This window comes from Mus pahari, chromosome 13, assembly GCF_900095145.1.
Source record: "Mus pahari chromosome 13, PAHARI_EIJ_v1.1, whole genome shotgun sequence".
NCBI lineage: Eukaryota > Metazoa > Chordata > Mammalia > Rodentia > Muridae > Mus > Mus pahari.
The window spans coordinates 13172363-13186987 of record NC_034602.1 but is presented as its reverse complement, the minus strand read 5'-3'; the positions used below and the strand labels follow the sequence as shown (position 1 = coordinate 13186987).

The following is a 14625-nucleotide window of genomic DNA, read 5'->3' as shown; positions in this document are numbered from 1 at the left end:
GGCTTTGGAGGGGTACTCTACCTGGTCCACTTCCCATGGCCTGCCCCGCCCACACCTGCCCAGGGGTGGCACCATTCACAGTGGGTTGAGCCCCCCACATCAATCCTTTAATCAAAAGTGCTCCACAGACGGACCCGTGGCCAATCTGATGGAATCAAGTCAAGGTTCCTCTTCCCAGATGATTCTAGCCTGAGTCAAGTTGACCCCCTTCCCCCAACAACAACAAAAAAGGACGTGATTTACTTTACATTTTTGTCTGTTGCAGGTTGTAGGTGGCCTAGATATCCACAAAAAGATGGTGGTGGATGTGTGACTCTTGGAAGAATACCACCCAACACTTTTGCTTTCTTCTCCATCTCTGAAGATCTGCTCAAGACGTCCAGCAATGCTCTCTGTGTATTTAAATGGAAGTATTTTTCTCTGTGAAGCCACATTTTCCAACATGAGCCTCATGAAGCCAACTAAGTGTTATTGAACTCCTACTCTCTCAATAACTCAGTGTAGCACTTTAAAGTTTGAAGGACAGCAGCATGAAAGAGCATATCAGTATGGTGGAGAAAGGGAAGGGGTTGGCTCTTTAATTTATTTTTCTTCATCTTTTATAACAAGAAAGTATCTATATATACATATGTAAATATTTATATATAGATATATGTAGCTTTCTATATATTTAGTAGGTTGGCTTTAATTTAATATACTTGATTCAGAAACAAAATGTTAGAGTACAAAAGTGCCAAGCAGAACATAAACCATCCTTCCTTTTATTTCACACAGTTTTATATGTAGATAGAAGATTGTACAATTCGCGCCAGGTATTAGGCCAGCTATTTTCCTTTCTCTGTGCTTTCTCCTTTGAGAGATTGATAAAGCATTTGTTAATGCCCTATTATTTACCTTACACTTTTGTAATGAGTCTGTAACTTTATTTATAACTCTGAATCTCTTTCCAGGGACTGTGTCTTATTGCTGAGCAGCGTTTAATCCACCTCTGTTGGAGGTCTAGTTCAGTGCTGTTGCCAAGAGTGGGTTCTTGTGTCCATAGAACTGCATATACTATGGCTGCTTCAGGCTGATAACTTTTTAAGTAGTCACTGTTACTTTTATTAAGTGTCCCTGAGAAAATGTAATTAGCAGTTGTGATTTTTATAAAGGTCAGGAATTTTCTGAGGCAGTCGTGACTTTTTTAAATGTATTATTTAGTGAAGAAAACCCAAAGTAATCATGTAATGGCTTAAAATATTTGTTTCATTATACACAAGGGAAAACTTGTGAAATACTTGTCACTGAACTGTAAATCATAGATTCATTTTCCTTCTGTACTTCCAAGGACATACAGTTAACCTAAAAAAAAAAAAATCAACTGATACTTAATGAGCACATGTTTATGTAAAATTCCGCTTGTGGTTAAAATGGGGGAATATCTTGCTAATCTATATGCCATAGGAGAGCAGATTTTGTCCATATTCACATTTTTAAAATTTCTCTGCCAGAAGGCAAGATAGCACATGATGGATTTTTGTTGTTTTGCCCGCACAACTAGTGTTGGCTGATGATTTAATAGATTTGTGTGACATAAAAGTACGTCATGTTCTACACTTGACATTATCCCTTCCTTTTTCTGCAAAGGTACTATTGATCGGAAGGAAGATATTCTGGCTAGTTTTATATGGCAGTCTTCCCTATACAGTTTTTCTATATCAATTGGTTTTATAATCATGAATGGTAAAGGGTGGGTTGAATCAAGGTGAGAGAATATTAAATTGAGTCTACCTGCCTGCCACCGCTGTCCCTTCAACTGAGTGCTGCACATCATGGGCTCTGTCTGTGAGAGAAACCCCGGTGCTTGGTGTCTCTGCATGACATGGAGTTTTGCATGTAGATCAATTTAAAATGTACCTCTTGTTTACATAATCTGCATAATTTAAAAAGATGATGTTGCCAAACTTTGGAAATGTTAATACTCAAAACGAAAATCTCCACTCCATGAAACTACTTTCTCCCTCTGGATCAGTACATGGCTTGCAATCCCAGCCAGTGGTTTGATCTGTCCCAGTGTCAACCGCCATGTGCTCTGCTTCAAGAGGGAACTAGTCTTTTGTGAATTTTTTTGTACATAATTATTTGTTACAAATATTTTAGCAAATGCTTTCTATATCTCTTGCTTGTGCATATCTTGGCTGGCGTTGTGGAAAAAAATAGTGCAAACTATTTCCTTACTGGGGAATGAGGGGGTCTTCTTTTTCAGTTTGTGTGAGGGAGGTGGGGAGGGCATGGTTTATGTTGAATGTTTAAATTTTCTTCTGCATGATACATGTCATGTTGTGAAATCTTTAGAGAACTTCATACTGTATGAGTAAGAAAATAAAATATTTGAAACTTGGCTTGAATGTATTGTCACCTTTGATGTGCTACTATAGTTAATAATCCTGTCCATGCTTTTAGGGTTTTAAAAACGTGGATAAATGTTCTGTTGTTCTAAACCATAAACTACAGGTGAAATTAGTTGTTTATCTGGAACAATCAAGAATGCTAAACGTTGCAAAGTCCCCAAGACTCCATTCCCCTGACCTGGGCCTACTACAAGTGCCTTGAGGGTTTGGCTGGCTTCTCACATCAACCCCATCCATATCCAGTAACTGGTGCTCTTGGGTTTCCTTTACCCAGTTGCACTTCCTTTGTTCAATAGCGTTCATCCCTTCTTCCATGCCTGTTGTCTTCCCTGGTTACAGAATAAAACCGCTTTACACAGTGATTTGCCTGTTTTGCACAAATCTAGGTTTTCTGAGTATCACCTGGGTGTCATTGATTGTTCACTAAATAGTAAATACATGGCTCCTAGATAATACGTGCTCTAATTTCATTTATTTCTCATGGCAGTGTCTCACTAAACAAACTGGTCTTGAATTTTTGTGATCCTGCCTCAGCTTTCTGAGTGCTGGGATTATTGAATTTTTTATAACTGTAACATGAAAATTTGAGACTTTCATCCAGGGTTTCTCTGTGTAGTTCCGGCTGTCCTGGAACTTGCTTTGTATACCAGGATAGCCGGAAGTCAAGAGATTCCCCCTGCATCTGCTTCCCCAATGCTAGGATGGATTAAAAGTGTGTACCACCATGCCCAACCTACTTTTGACACTACTACAAAATCCTTGTGTGTCCAGCACTGTGTAACAGGGTTGAGATACTCATACCAGGTAAGTGATGTCCCTCACCCAAGTGAGTTTTAGGATGGTGGGTATGTTTATACCAAATTCAACAGTTTCAAGATCATGTGCATTAAACTGTGTGGATGCTTTAGAGGATCTGAAGAGAAAATTTAGAGTGAAATGAAAATTCTTTTAAGAGTAGAAGAAAGTACTTGTAAACCATATAGGAAAAAGGATTAGTAATCCCATCCAAATATCTACAAAACACCTAATTAAAATGTGGGCAAAGAACTTGAACAGACATTAATATAGATACACAAGTGGTCCCTAAAACACAGGAAATGAGGCTCAGTAGCACTGTCATTAAGGAAATGCAAATGCCAAGTCACAGTGAGATCCACATAAGCATTAGGCTGTATTACTGTTCTCTCTCATCCCCAAAGCAAAGAATAGTGTCAAAGATGTCTGGGCTGCCTCCTTGTTACTGCTGAACTCACAGGGACTCAGTTCACAGCCTCATTACAACAGCCAAAGGCTGGAAGCTGCCCAAGTATTCTGTAGATGAATGGGTGATCTAACACATGCTCTAACATAGATAAGCTCTGTTAAGTGAGTCAGCTCCACTTCCATGGAATACTAACATTTCTAGAGGCAAACAGAACAGTTTGTGCCAAGGGCAACAGGGAGAAATGGAATTAATGTTAAAATCTTGTACAGAGCTGCTGAAGACAGCATTTTCATGATGGTTGCACATTACAGTTAAGCTGTATTAATGTATACCAATTACACTAGTTAATGAGGAAAGCTATATTTAAACATTTTTAATGTGCAGAATGTTTTAGAAAGGTGTAGACAAGATTTACTTCCTTGATAGTTCAGAGTGTACAAAGAAAATGGCTTCCGTATTTGAAAACCCACATTCCAGACTCATATTTAGAGATTTTAAGTCCTCCTGCAATCTTTCCTTCCTTATAGCTGATTCCTTTGTAAGTTCCAGGTGATTGTGGTTTCTTTGGCCAAATAGGCAATGGTTCCCCAAGGCAAGTATTTTACATGATAGGTACTTTGTAACTTACAGAATTGGCTGTGGAAGCTTTGAAAATGTAACATTGAGTTGCCCCATCATAATGTAGCTCTTGGAACAGAACAATTGAGTCACTTCCACCCCTATCAGTAGTGCTAAGCAGCACAAGAGTTGGAGCCCAAATCTGGAATATCTAGGAATCTCCAAATTGTACCATAGCTTTACCTTGTCTTTTAACCCAGCCAATGTATTAGTAAGTAAAACATGGTAAAAGAGTTGTGATGGATGCAGAGGATCCAAAAGATAGTGTGGCTGTACAGCTAAGAGGTGTGCTGAACAGCAGGCAGTGAGTGCCACAGAAAGCACTCAGCTTTCAGGCTGGCTGCACTGTTTGCCACAAGATATTAAGGGAGTTATTTAGTCCAGGTTACGATGAACTACCAGCAAGATGCATGCATTTATTCACTTGTTTTTATCAAAGAGTTACTCTCTAGCACTGTATCCCTTCTGAATGCAGAGTAGTATTCAGGAAGGAGGGATACAAACACTAAACCTCAGGAAAAAATTACATTCTTATCTGCCTCAATTCCTTAGAATTAAACCCAAACACTGTTGCCTAGCCATGGATCATTTCAGACACTGGAAAGGTTTTTAAGACATAAAGACCTCACTTCCCAGAAAAGTACATCACGAATTTGAGTCACTCACTGGGCAAAGTGAGAGTGGGTCTGTATCTCTTAAATGCTCTACAGACTTCACAAGTCCCAATAACGAGGTATGATACTACTACTAAACATTCTCCTTTGGTGAGACACTCCAGCAATGTCCTGTTGGTAGATGGTGTATCCAAGGTCTAGACAGTAATACCTCCCACTAACAAGAGGGAGCCCAAGCTTAACAAAACTACCAAACGGCATGATGGCACACATTTGTAACCCTGGCACAGGCCAAGTTAAGGCACCAGACTGACCCAGCCTGGGCTACATATTCTGTCTCAAAAATCAGAAGCAGGAAAGATGTCTCCGTGTTTACGAGTACTTGCTGCTCTTCCAGGGGACTACAGCTTAATTCCCACTGCCCACACCAGGGTCTCAACCATCTGCAACTACTGCTCCAGGGGAACATTTACACACAAGGTAGGCATACACACATAGTACACACTTGTCCACATAATAAAAATAAAATCTATGCTGGACGTGGAGGCATACAACCTTGAATCCCAGTACTCTGGAGGCAGAAACAGGATTTCTGTTGGTTCAAGGTTAGCCAGGGCTACACAGTAATACCCTATCTTCAAACACACACACACACACACACACATACTCACACACACTCCCCCCCCCCCCCCAGCTAGTTCAGTGGTTAAGAGCACTTACTAAGCTCTCAGAGAACCTGGGTTCAGTTCCCAGAAAACATGGGATTCACAACCTTATCTGTAATTCTAGTTTGAGGGTTCTAATGAACTATTCTAGCCTCTAGGGAATGCCAGGTATACACATGGTACACATACCTAAATGCAGGCAAAACACTCATAAAAAAAACGTTTAAAACGTTAGAAAAAAGTGCTACTACTTTTAGTTATTGCTTGAATTCCCTGACCTCCAATCATTATAATATTTTGGTTAAGGCTTTTGAGAAACAAGGGAATGTAGTATCTAAGTTACATGTTTAATGAAGTGTGTTCTAAAACAACTTAAGAAATAAGAATCAAAGGCTGGGCATGGTGGCGCACACCTTTAATCCCAGCACTTGGGAGGCAGACGGATTTCTGAGTTCAAGGCCAGCCTGGTCTACAGAGTGAGTTCTAGGACAGCCAGGGCCACACAGAGAAACCCTGTCTCAAAAAAGACAAAAAAAAAAAAGAAAGAAAAGAAAAGAAAAGAAAAGAAAGAAGAATCAAATTCATATACACAGACACTAGTAGAATATGCTGTGTAGAGAACAGTTTTCTTGGGAGAATTGTTTTACATTTTTACCTTTACTGCACAAGAGAAATATGTCTAACATCTTTAATTATTTGAAAAATAACATTTATTAGCCACGTGATGCAGGGCTTTCATTTTATAAATTGTAGAGGAAGTGCAAAGATGAGCACATATTATAGTTCAATAGTGCAAGTTTCTGCCATGACTCAACCCTGAAATAGTCATAGTGCCCAGCAGTACCAAGAATTGTGATTCATTTTTAATTAAAAATTTCAGAGTTTATATAAGTTTATAAATTTAGCTGTAAATCTGCAACCAAAGAGTTGTAAGCAAGCAGTTACCTCTAAATGATAGGGTTGTAAACTGTGAATTTGCTCCATGTGGTTTACCTACACTTTTTTCAGTACTGTATTTAAATGATCCTGGAAGCAGCTGAGTACAAATCCCGTTAAACCTTCCTTTTCTGCTTCTGCTCTGGCCGAGAGCTGAGAAGAAACCTGATCTGTAAGTGGCTGAGAAATTCTTCCCATGGTTTTATGTGAACACCTCACAGGTTCATGGGAAATCAGAACCGATCGGCTGATCGGCTGGCCACAGCTCGGATATTGCCATACACCTTTGATGGAGGATTTCCTGTTTAAGAAAAAAAGCAGATTATATATTCAAATATTTTCAAACACATAGAAACACACACATAGAAGACAAATACTTTGCGTTCCTAAGGAATATAAACAGAGTTGTAAACAGACTATTTCAAATACAAGCCAGCCAGCCAGCCCAGAACACTAGAAAAAATACAGCCAGTTCTTCTGAGCAAGTTGCTATGACTCCAGATCTAGATTAACCGGATCAATCAAGTTGACCGGCTATGTGCAGCAGCCTCATGTTATAGACCCTAATATGTAATGCTTTCAGTTACTTTGGAATGGGTTTTCTGTGGACTTGCTTAGGAATGCAAGAGATTTAATGACAGTCCCAATATACCCTTTCACTCCTCTAACAAATGGAATCTAAGTAAAGTGGTTTTTCTCTTTGCCAACTCTTCAGCTTCTATTTGGTATCTTTATCAATATGAAAGCTGCTTTATAAATATGGCTTGAATTCCTCTGTTTCCCATCGTTCCAAAGGAAAAAAATGCCAAAGAAATATCCTATTACCTAGGATGAGGTTGCAAATGGCTGTTCTTGCCATCTTGATATTTTGGAAAGAGCCAAGAATGTGAACGTGCCTGAAAGAAATAAAGTGAGCCAGGTTAGTCACAAAAGGCATGTCCATATCAAATCCTGGGAAACTATGGAAAATCCCAGTAGATCCAGCCCCTGAGCTGAAGGTGAAGGTAATGGTGGACAGTGTTCTACACATTCTAAAACCACTTCTAGAATGAGTGATTTGTGGCATAGAAATTATATATCCCCACAAAAGAAACTACCAAAAATACAAATAATTAGGAATAAAATAAGAATTCCTTTCTTTTTCTTTCTTGGCCAGTTCTTATAATGCTGATCAGGCTGGCCTCAAATATGCAATGGTCCTCCTGTATGCCTCCTAAGGGCTGAGATTACAGATATGTACCACCACTCCCAGATTACTCGTTACAGGCAGGGAGAGATGGCTCAGTGTGTAAAGATACTTGTCACCCAGCCTGACAACCTGTGTTTGTTCCTGGAGGCCCACCTGGTAGGAGAGAACTAATTCTCCTCTTTCAGGCTGTCCCCTACCTCCATACAACCTATTCATCCTAACACAGATTATAAAAAACAAAACAAACCACTTCTAGTTACTAGTTGCTCCCATCCAGTAAGTCCTCTGTGCTTGCTCATATAGTCCTCAAAGGAGTTTTACTAAGAAGATATTATTCCCATTGTACACCAGGAAAGGAACTTTCAAGTCATGAGGAGACCTAGGGGTTAGGGTGTAGCTCAGAGGCACACATCTCTGCCTAGTGTGAGGCCCTGGATTTCATCCTGAGGGATAAGGATGGGGAGGAGGATGACACAATATGGAAAGGACACAGAAACCAAAAAAGCTTAGACCATGTAGATGCTCACTGAATGCCCATAACTGTAACACTGACTGAAATTAAAGCACCTTTTAATTTCAATTTACAAATCTATGAAAAACTACTTTAGAAGCTCCTAAGTTTATATATAAATGAAACTATACATCACCATATACTTAGGGGATATAATGTTTCTCTCTGACTCCAAAGAATATCAAATGAAAAGCCCAATGCTAGATGTGAGACACTGAGTTTGAGGTTGCTGGATGGGGACTTTATTTCCCTTGATAGTATCTTACTGCTGAACACACCGCACACTTTGGTTATCGGACACAGAGAAACCAAGCTGATATCACCTGGAAGCTTCCCCTCTATTTACTAGCTTGCCTAGTAATACAAGATGATACACAGGCTGTCAGGCCAGAAAAGTTACCAGGTTTTTCTCAGTTGTGAACCCTACTAGCTTACAATAATGACCAACCTTGCAAGATAGGCTCATGAATATAATGGGGCTGGATTTAAGGTTCACTGCACAGGATGAAACTCATACCCAGCACTAAAAATTTGGTCAAAACCTTGCCAGGGAGGGCATAAGACCTGGGGAGAATCTACGCTATATTTTCCTACGTAGAGCAACACACTGCCTTCTGAATACTGATCTGTGCCCAGCTCTCAGCCCCCCTCAGAGAAGCTTCTTTTTGCAGTGGATGCTGGTTAAAGACTCCAAGTTGGTCAGACTGCAGCAGATGAGCAACTGCAGAATGCTTAGCCCTGAACGAGACACCCATATCACCTGCCCTCCCCATGTGGCTTATGGAGCACCTGGAAAGGTGAGATGGAGAGAACCTAAGAGCCAGAAGCCGGAAATCTGCCACAAAGCACTGCTTTCTGGCCAGGTCTGGGTAGTTGTGCTCATGAACTTGTAACAGCTGTGGTTCCCTGCATAAACCTGCACATAATCAAGCCAGGAAAAGCCCAGCATGGATGAGGCAGGTGCTCATAAAGGCCCACTCCTACTGTGTGTTTGTTTAGATGCATGAAGGTCTCAGGAAACATAGGCAACATTATCTTCCCTCTGGTATTTCAAATGTATCTGAAAGCAAACTGTCTTTAATTTTGTATCTTGCTCATGTTCTACTATGTTGTAATAACAACTTTATAAAAACACCAGACTTAGCCTGGTTAAGTGTGGTCTTCACCCCTCATAAAGGAAACTTGTCTGTGCAATGGACAGAGACCACTACAGAAAGCCACGACCAATGAGCTGTGAAGCTCAGTCCAATGGATATACTTACCAGAACCCCATTCTCAGGAAACATTTGAAGAACACAGAAAGTCTGTAACAGCCAGAGGCTCAGGGAGGTTACTGTGAGATTACATCTCCCACTAACATCAGAAGTGACTCAAAGTCTCACCAACATACAGCAAGGACAACAGCAATGGACATGCCAAAGTAGATGGGAAAAGTCAAAGGGCCTCAACCGCACATAAAGAGCTACAAGCAACCGAGGAAAGCTGGGAGTGGGAGACAGTTTTCCAAAGGGAAGAGCACACCAGTGGTTATCCAATACCACGAGGGCAGCTCTGAACATACACACAAGTAACATTAAGCAGATGAACAGCTTATATCTAGAAATATATGTGTATACACATACATTGTATATATACATATATACAGGCGGGAACATTTTTTAAAAAAAGACCATACGATTGAAAGAGCAAAGAAGGGTTTAGAGGGAAGGGAGACATGTAATTAAATTATAATCTCGGGCTGGTGAGATGGCTCAGCGGGTAAGAGCACCCAACTGCTCTTCCAAAGGTGCAGAGTTCAAATCCCAGCAACCACATGGTGGCTCATAACCATCCTTAACAAGATCTGACGCCGTCTTCTGGAGAGTCTGAAGACAGCTACAGTATACTTACATATAATAAATAAATAAATCTTTAAAAAAAAATTATAATCTCAAAAAATTTTAAATGTAACAACAAATTACTGTTTACACCAGCATTGGTCATAATGGCTCCAAAGTGAAACATCTCAGATGTCCATCAACTGTAATTACACCGCTACTTGGCTATAAAAACAAGGACCTACTGTTGCACCCAACCTAACAAAGAAACTCAAAGCAATGCTAAATACACACTGGGTATCCATTCACGTGAGTTTCTGGAAATCAGTGATACAAGTAGAGCAATGGCCACTGGAGCAGAGGGCTGATTAAATGATGCACTCCTGGGGGGACTGATGGTGAGCACTGTGGGCATGGCGGGGCTACGGCAATGTGCGCAGCGCAGCCCCCACTACACAGACCCTGCACAGCACTGAGCTATGCTGAACAACCCATTAGGCTGACTGTGCCGATAGGTTCATTTTACTGATGTAAGCGGAACACAAATACCCTGCTTTAAACACCTTTTACAGTAAATTCTGAGACACTTAAATTTGTGGATTACAAAGATAATGACAAATTAGCCCCAAGTCCATTACAAGTGGGTCCTAGCTTTGGATTTCTCAACCAACAAAGTCTTTTAGGCTCCATTCAGCCATTTTAAATATTGTAATTCCATGTCTTTGAAATTTCTAGTAGAAAAGAGCTCATGTTTCAGACTCTGAAGGCCCAGTCCATAAAAGAGTATAACTATGATAATACATTTGGTTGCAAGTACAGAGCCACCAATATAATACAAAAGTTACCCTTAAGAATAAAAATGTCGGGGGCTGGAGAGGTGGCTCAATGGTTAAGAGCACTGACTGTTCTTCCAGAGGTCCTGAGTTCAAATCCCAGCAACCACATGATGGCTCACAACCATCTGTAATGAGATCAGACAACCTCTTCTGGTGTGTCTGAAGACAGCTACAGTGTACTTATATATAATAAATAAATAAATGTTTAAAAAAAAAAGAATAAAAATGTCTACGTTAATGTAGCCTCAATAATGACCATTATAGCAAAATAGCACTAAGTTAAAACCCTCAGACCCTCTGTCACCTCCGATTTGCCAACCTCACATTCTATCAGCTCGAGGCTACCACCTATCTGACACCAACCTCTGAACAGCTCAACCTCGGAGAGGTCCTCCCGGCTCTGCATCCTCACCTAAGCCTGCACCATCTTATTTACAGTCTCTTGCAACTGAAAGACTGTTCTTACCCAGCATGCAACGCCTCCCTTCCTATAAGGGTGTAGGTGTCCCCTACCTGAAATACAGATATGTGTTCAAAAGGAGAGCTTCATGATGGCATCCCAAACACCCACGTCTTGTACTTCCCAAAATGACTTACCAGATTTCTCTAAAAGGAAAATCTTCCCTTGTAATAAATTAACAGTGGTTCTAAATATTTCTTTTTTTTGCTAAGGAAAAAAAATGTGATTACTGAAATGTCCTTGATGAAGTCATCAGTCTTTCAAGGTTGGTGAGTATTCACCTAGAACCAAATGCCCACAAAGCTCCAACAAGAACATGGTCCCCATGCAGCATTATACAGCAGGCGTGGCTCTTGGCCAGACCACACAAGGTTCTGCATTCAATCCCAATACAGAGAAAGAACAATAGAATACACCAAATATAACGGCTATGACCTTTCTGAAACTAATAAGATCAAATATAAATTATGTCATTTCCCTCCAGAACAGATACTCACACATCCGCCAGGACAATGCGTGTCCGTGTGACATTCTCTATGGTAAATTTGGTTTTTCCTCCTTTACCAGCGATTCTTCCTATTGCCCTTGACAAGTGGTCTCCTTTTAGGGGCTTAACTAAAGAAGAAAGACACACCATCAGGTGGCTACTGACTTTTCCTACTAAGCCACACTAAATATACATTTTCTCAAGTGTTAGTAATACAGCTCAATGGAAGCTATCAGACAACAATCACAACACAATGCAACGAGAAACACAAAGGCTGACTGTTCATACATGCTCTCACCGTCAGTTATTTCAAAAGACTCTAGGAAGAGGTCATCTAGCCGGATAAGGGCAAGTGCATCCTACAAGACAAAAGGAAATGCTTGAAGGCCGCTTCAGGGCCACAGCCTACAGAAGCAAGGACAGCACTTAGAACTGAACTTCTCAGGTACCACAAAGAAAAGACTAAACGTTTGGAAAATGTCCACACTGTGTATTTGGAAGTCTCACGAGATCACTCACCTCCACCTGAAAACCAAGAACAAAGGCTTTCACAAAGTCGGCAGCTTTTGTCAGGGCACTGACATCCTTGGTGTCTTTACAAGTCTAGAAAAAGTGAAGATATGGAGGGGATGAAAAGGAGAGAGAGCATTCTAACAAATACTAGAAATATTATTTCTATTATAATTTCCTTCACCATCAACTACCCTCCCCCAAAATTGTAAGACCCCCTTTATATGGGATAAAGCACTCTCTTTAATTTGTACCAGAAACACGCCTACTCCAAAGCTGGGCAATTCCACGCACACCCTCTCAGGTGACTAAACATACTCCGACTGGTCCAGGTTAATGGCAACATTCCTCTAGCACACTCCAAGGGCTCATACCCATCCTGCCCCCCTCTTAAATTTACAGACGAGTCCTCTTCTCTCCAAGACAGCCCCTCCCCTACAGGCCTGACATTTTCTGCCATGAAGGACCATTTCAATGCTGTTGTCTCCCAAATCAACAAGTCTAGTTCTGAACACTTGCACGCCTGGTATTGAGGAAATCAGAATAGCTTAAGTAGGAATCTTGTCTACAAGTAATTACTTGAACTGCAGAGATTACTGTTATTCGTAGAATGCCCACCACTGTAATGATATGCTGTACACATCTAGCTCTAAGCTTCACTCTGACAACCTGAATATTATGTAGTGCAAACAAATGAGGAAATTAAGGTACTAAAAACTCAAACACAGATCTAATTTCTAAAATATTCCTTTGGGTCTCCCACAGAAATTCACTATCCATTTGAAGAGATTACACGCTTGACAAATTTAGAAGCACACAGGATTGTGTTCAGATATTCACACTCAAAACCAGACCCCAGCAAGGCATGGCAGCGCACGCCTTTAGGTCCCACACCCTTCAGATCTCTCTGAGTTCCAGCTCTCTGAGTTCCAGGCTAGCTAGGGCTACAGAGTGTAGCCTAGTCTCAAAACAAAACAAAACAAAACAAACAAACAAAAACAAGAACAAAGCCCCAGACTCTAGTTCTCACCCTGTGTGACGCTCAGCAAGTCCTATGAATATCTAGGATCTAAGTTTTTTCACCACTGCCCAGTCCTCTGGCACTCGCATGTGTATGGGTGTATATCATCTATGTCATACCTTAAAGAACAAATGATGTGGTGTATGTCAAGCTATCGCGGGATGTATGGTATCAGCAAATACTCAGAACACAAACTCATGACCCTGCAGTAAACAAGGCAGCTAAGTACAACAGAAATGTGTAAACTTCTGAAGAGAGCTTGAGTTCTCTTGAAAGCTGACTGGAACTGAAGTAAGAAGACAGCAGAGAAAGCAGCCTTCTCCCGAGACCAGAGCCACCAAAGACACTGGTGGAAACAAACACAACTTGCAAGGCAGGTGTAGTCTGGCCTTTATCCCTCAGAACTGCCGAGGATGCTAGAATACCATAATAAAAGCATTGTGATTTGGGAAAGTTAATTTGGCACTGACACCGAAAATCTACTGGAGAAAAAAAGGGACCTAATTTACATTTTCTCTAAGTGACACACGTTTCCTCCAAAAAAAGAGCACTTATACTGAAGTAGGTTCCTACAGTCACCACCTACTGACGTACTACCGTCTACCATTCTCTACTTTTATGAAGGCTGAAACTGGGTAGGCTACGAAATGGTTACCCCTTTCCTTACCCTGATTTCTACATTCCTTGATTTCAGGTTAAAGCGTATCTGAAGTCCCAAATGTTCTACAATCGGAGTAAATATCTTCATCCAGTTTTCTTTCAACGGTGTGTATCTGTTACTTGGGACGGGAATTTTTCTCGTTTCTTCTTTCCCAGTCTGCAATAAACACACCACACACACACACTCAGGAGGCGACTGGAGAGATGCGGGCCTAGGCGAAAAAAAACAAAAAACAAAACCCCCAAAACAACAAACCAAACAAACAGCACGGAGAACGGACCCTTCGCCTGGACGCCCGGCCCCGCCCCGCCCCGTACGGATCCCCACCAGGAGCTGATCGCCCGAGAGCGGCGGGAAGACCGGCCTCTTCGCCGGCCGCGCCTCCTCCGTGTCCATGCGTCCGGCTTCTCCATCCTGTCCCGCCGCTGCCGACTGCTCAGCCTGTCGTTTCTTCGCCCGGCGGCCCCCTCTGTGCGTGACGGGAGTAAAGCCGTCCTCCGTCCCGGGGTTCTGCGTCTCCATCTCGGCCATGTTCAAGCCGGGTAAGACAGACTAGAGGAACACGTGCGAGGTTGTATGGCGCAGGCGCCAGCCTCCACCAATCAATTTGAAGTCACCACCCCTTTTCCTAGGCGGGGTCCATGCCAGAGGGCCAAGGCAGGATTGGTCCGCGTTTCGGCATTGCTGCCCTCGGATATGCCTGTTT

The 14625-nt window shown here is 41.5% G+C and overlaps 2 protein-coding genes across 2 annotated transcripts in view; one reads left to right on the top strand and one right to left on the bottom strand.

The window, feature by feature from the left end:
- The window catches only part of Ppp3r1 (protein phosphatase 3 regulatory subunit B, alpha), a 35393-nt gene extending 33013 nt beyond the window's left edge, over positions 1-2380 (top strand). The window contains exon 6 of the mRNA XM_021210603.2: positions 266-2380. Within this exon, the coding sequence (XP_021066262.1) occupies positions 266-313 (48 nt within the window). The 3' untranslated portion in view covers positions 314-2380. The remainder of the gene's footprint in view (positions 1-265) is intronic.
- A 3669-nt stretch (positions 2381-6049) lies between these two features.
- Pno1 (partner of NOB1 homolog) lies at positions 6050-14502 on the bottom strand. The gene is made up of 7 exons (XM_021210994.2): positions 14247-14502; positions 13926-14075; positions 12247-12330; positions 12026-12086; positions 11738-11855; positions 7253-7323; positions 6050-6728 (listed from the first exon to the last, which is right to left on the bottom strand). Exons 1-7 carry the CDS (start codon positions 14448-14450, stop codon positions 6661-6663), a joined length of 756 nt encoding a protein of 251 aa, XP_021066653.1. The 5' UTR covers positions 14451-14502; the 3' UTR covers positions 6050-6660.
- Positions 14503-14625: the final 123 nt, after the last annotated feature.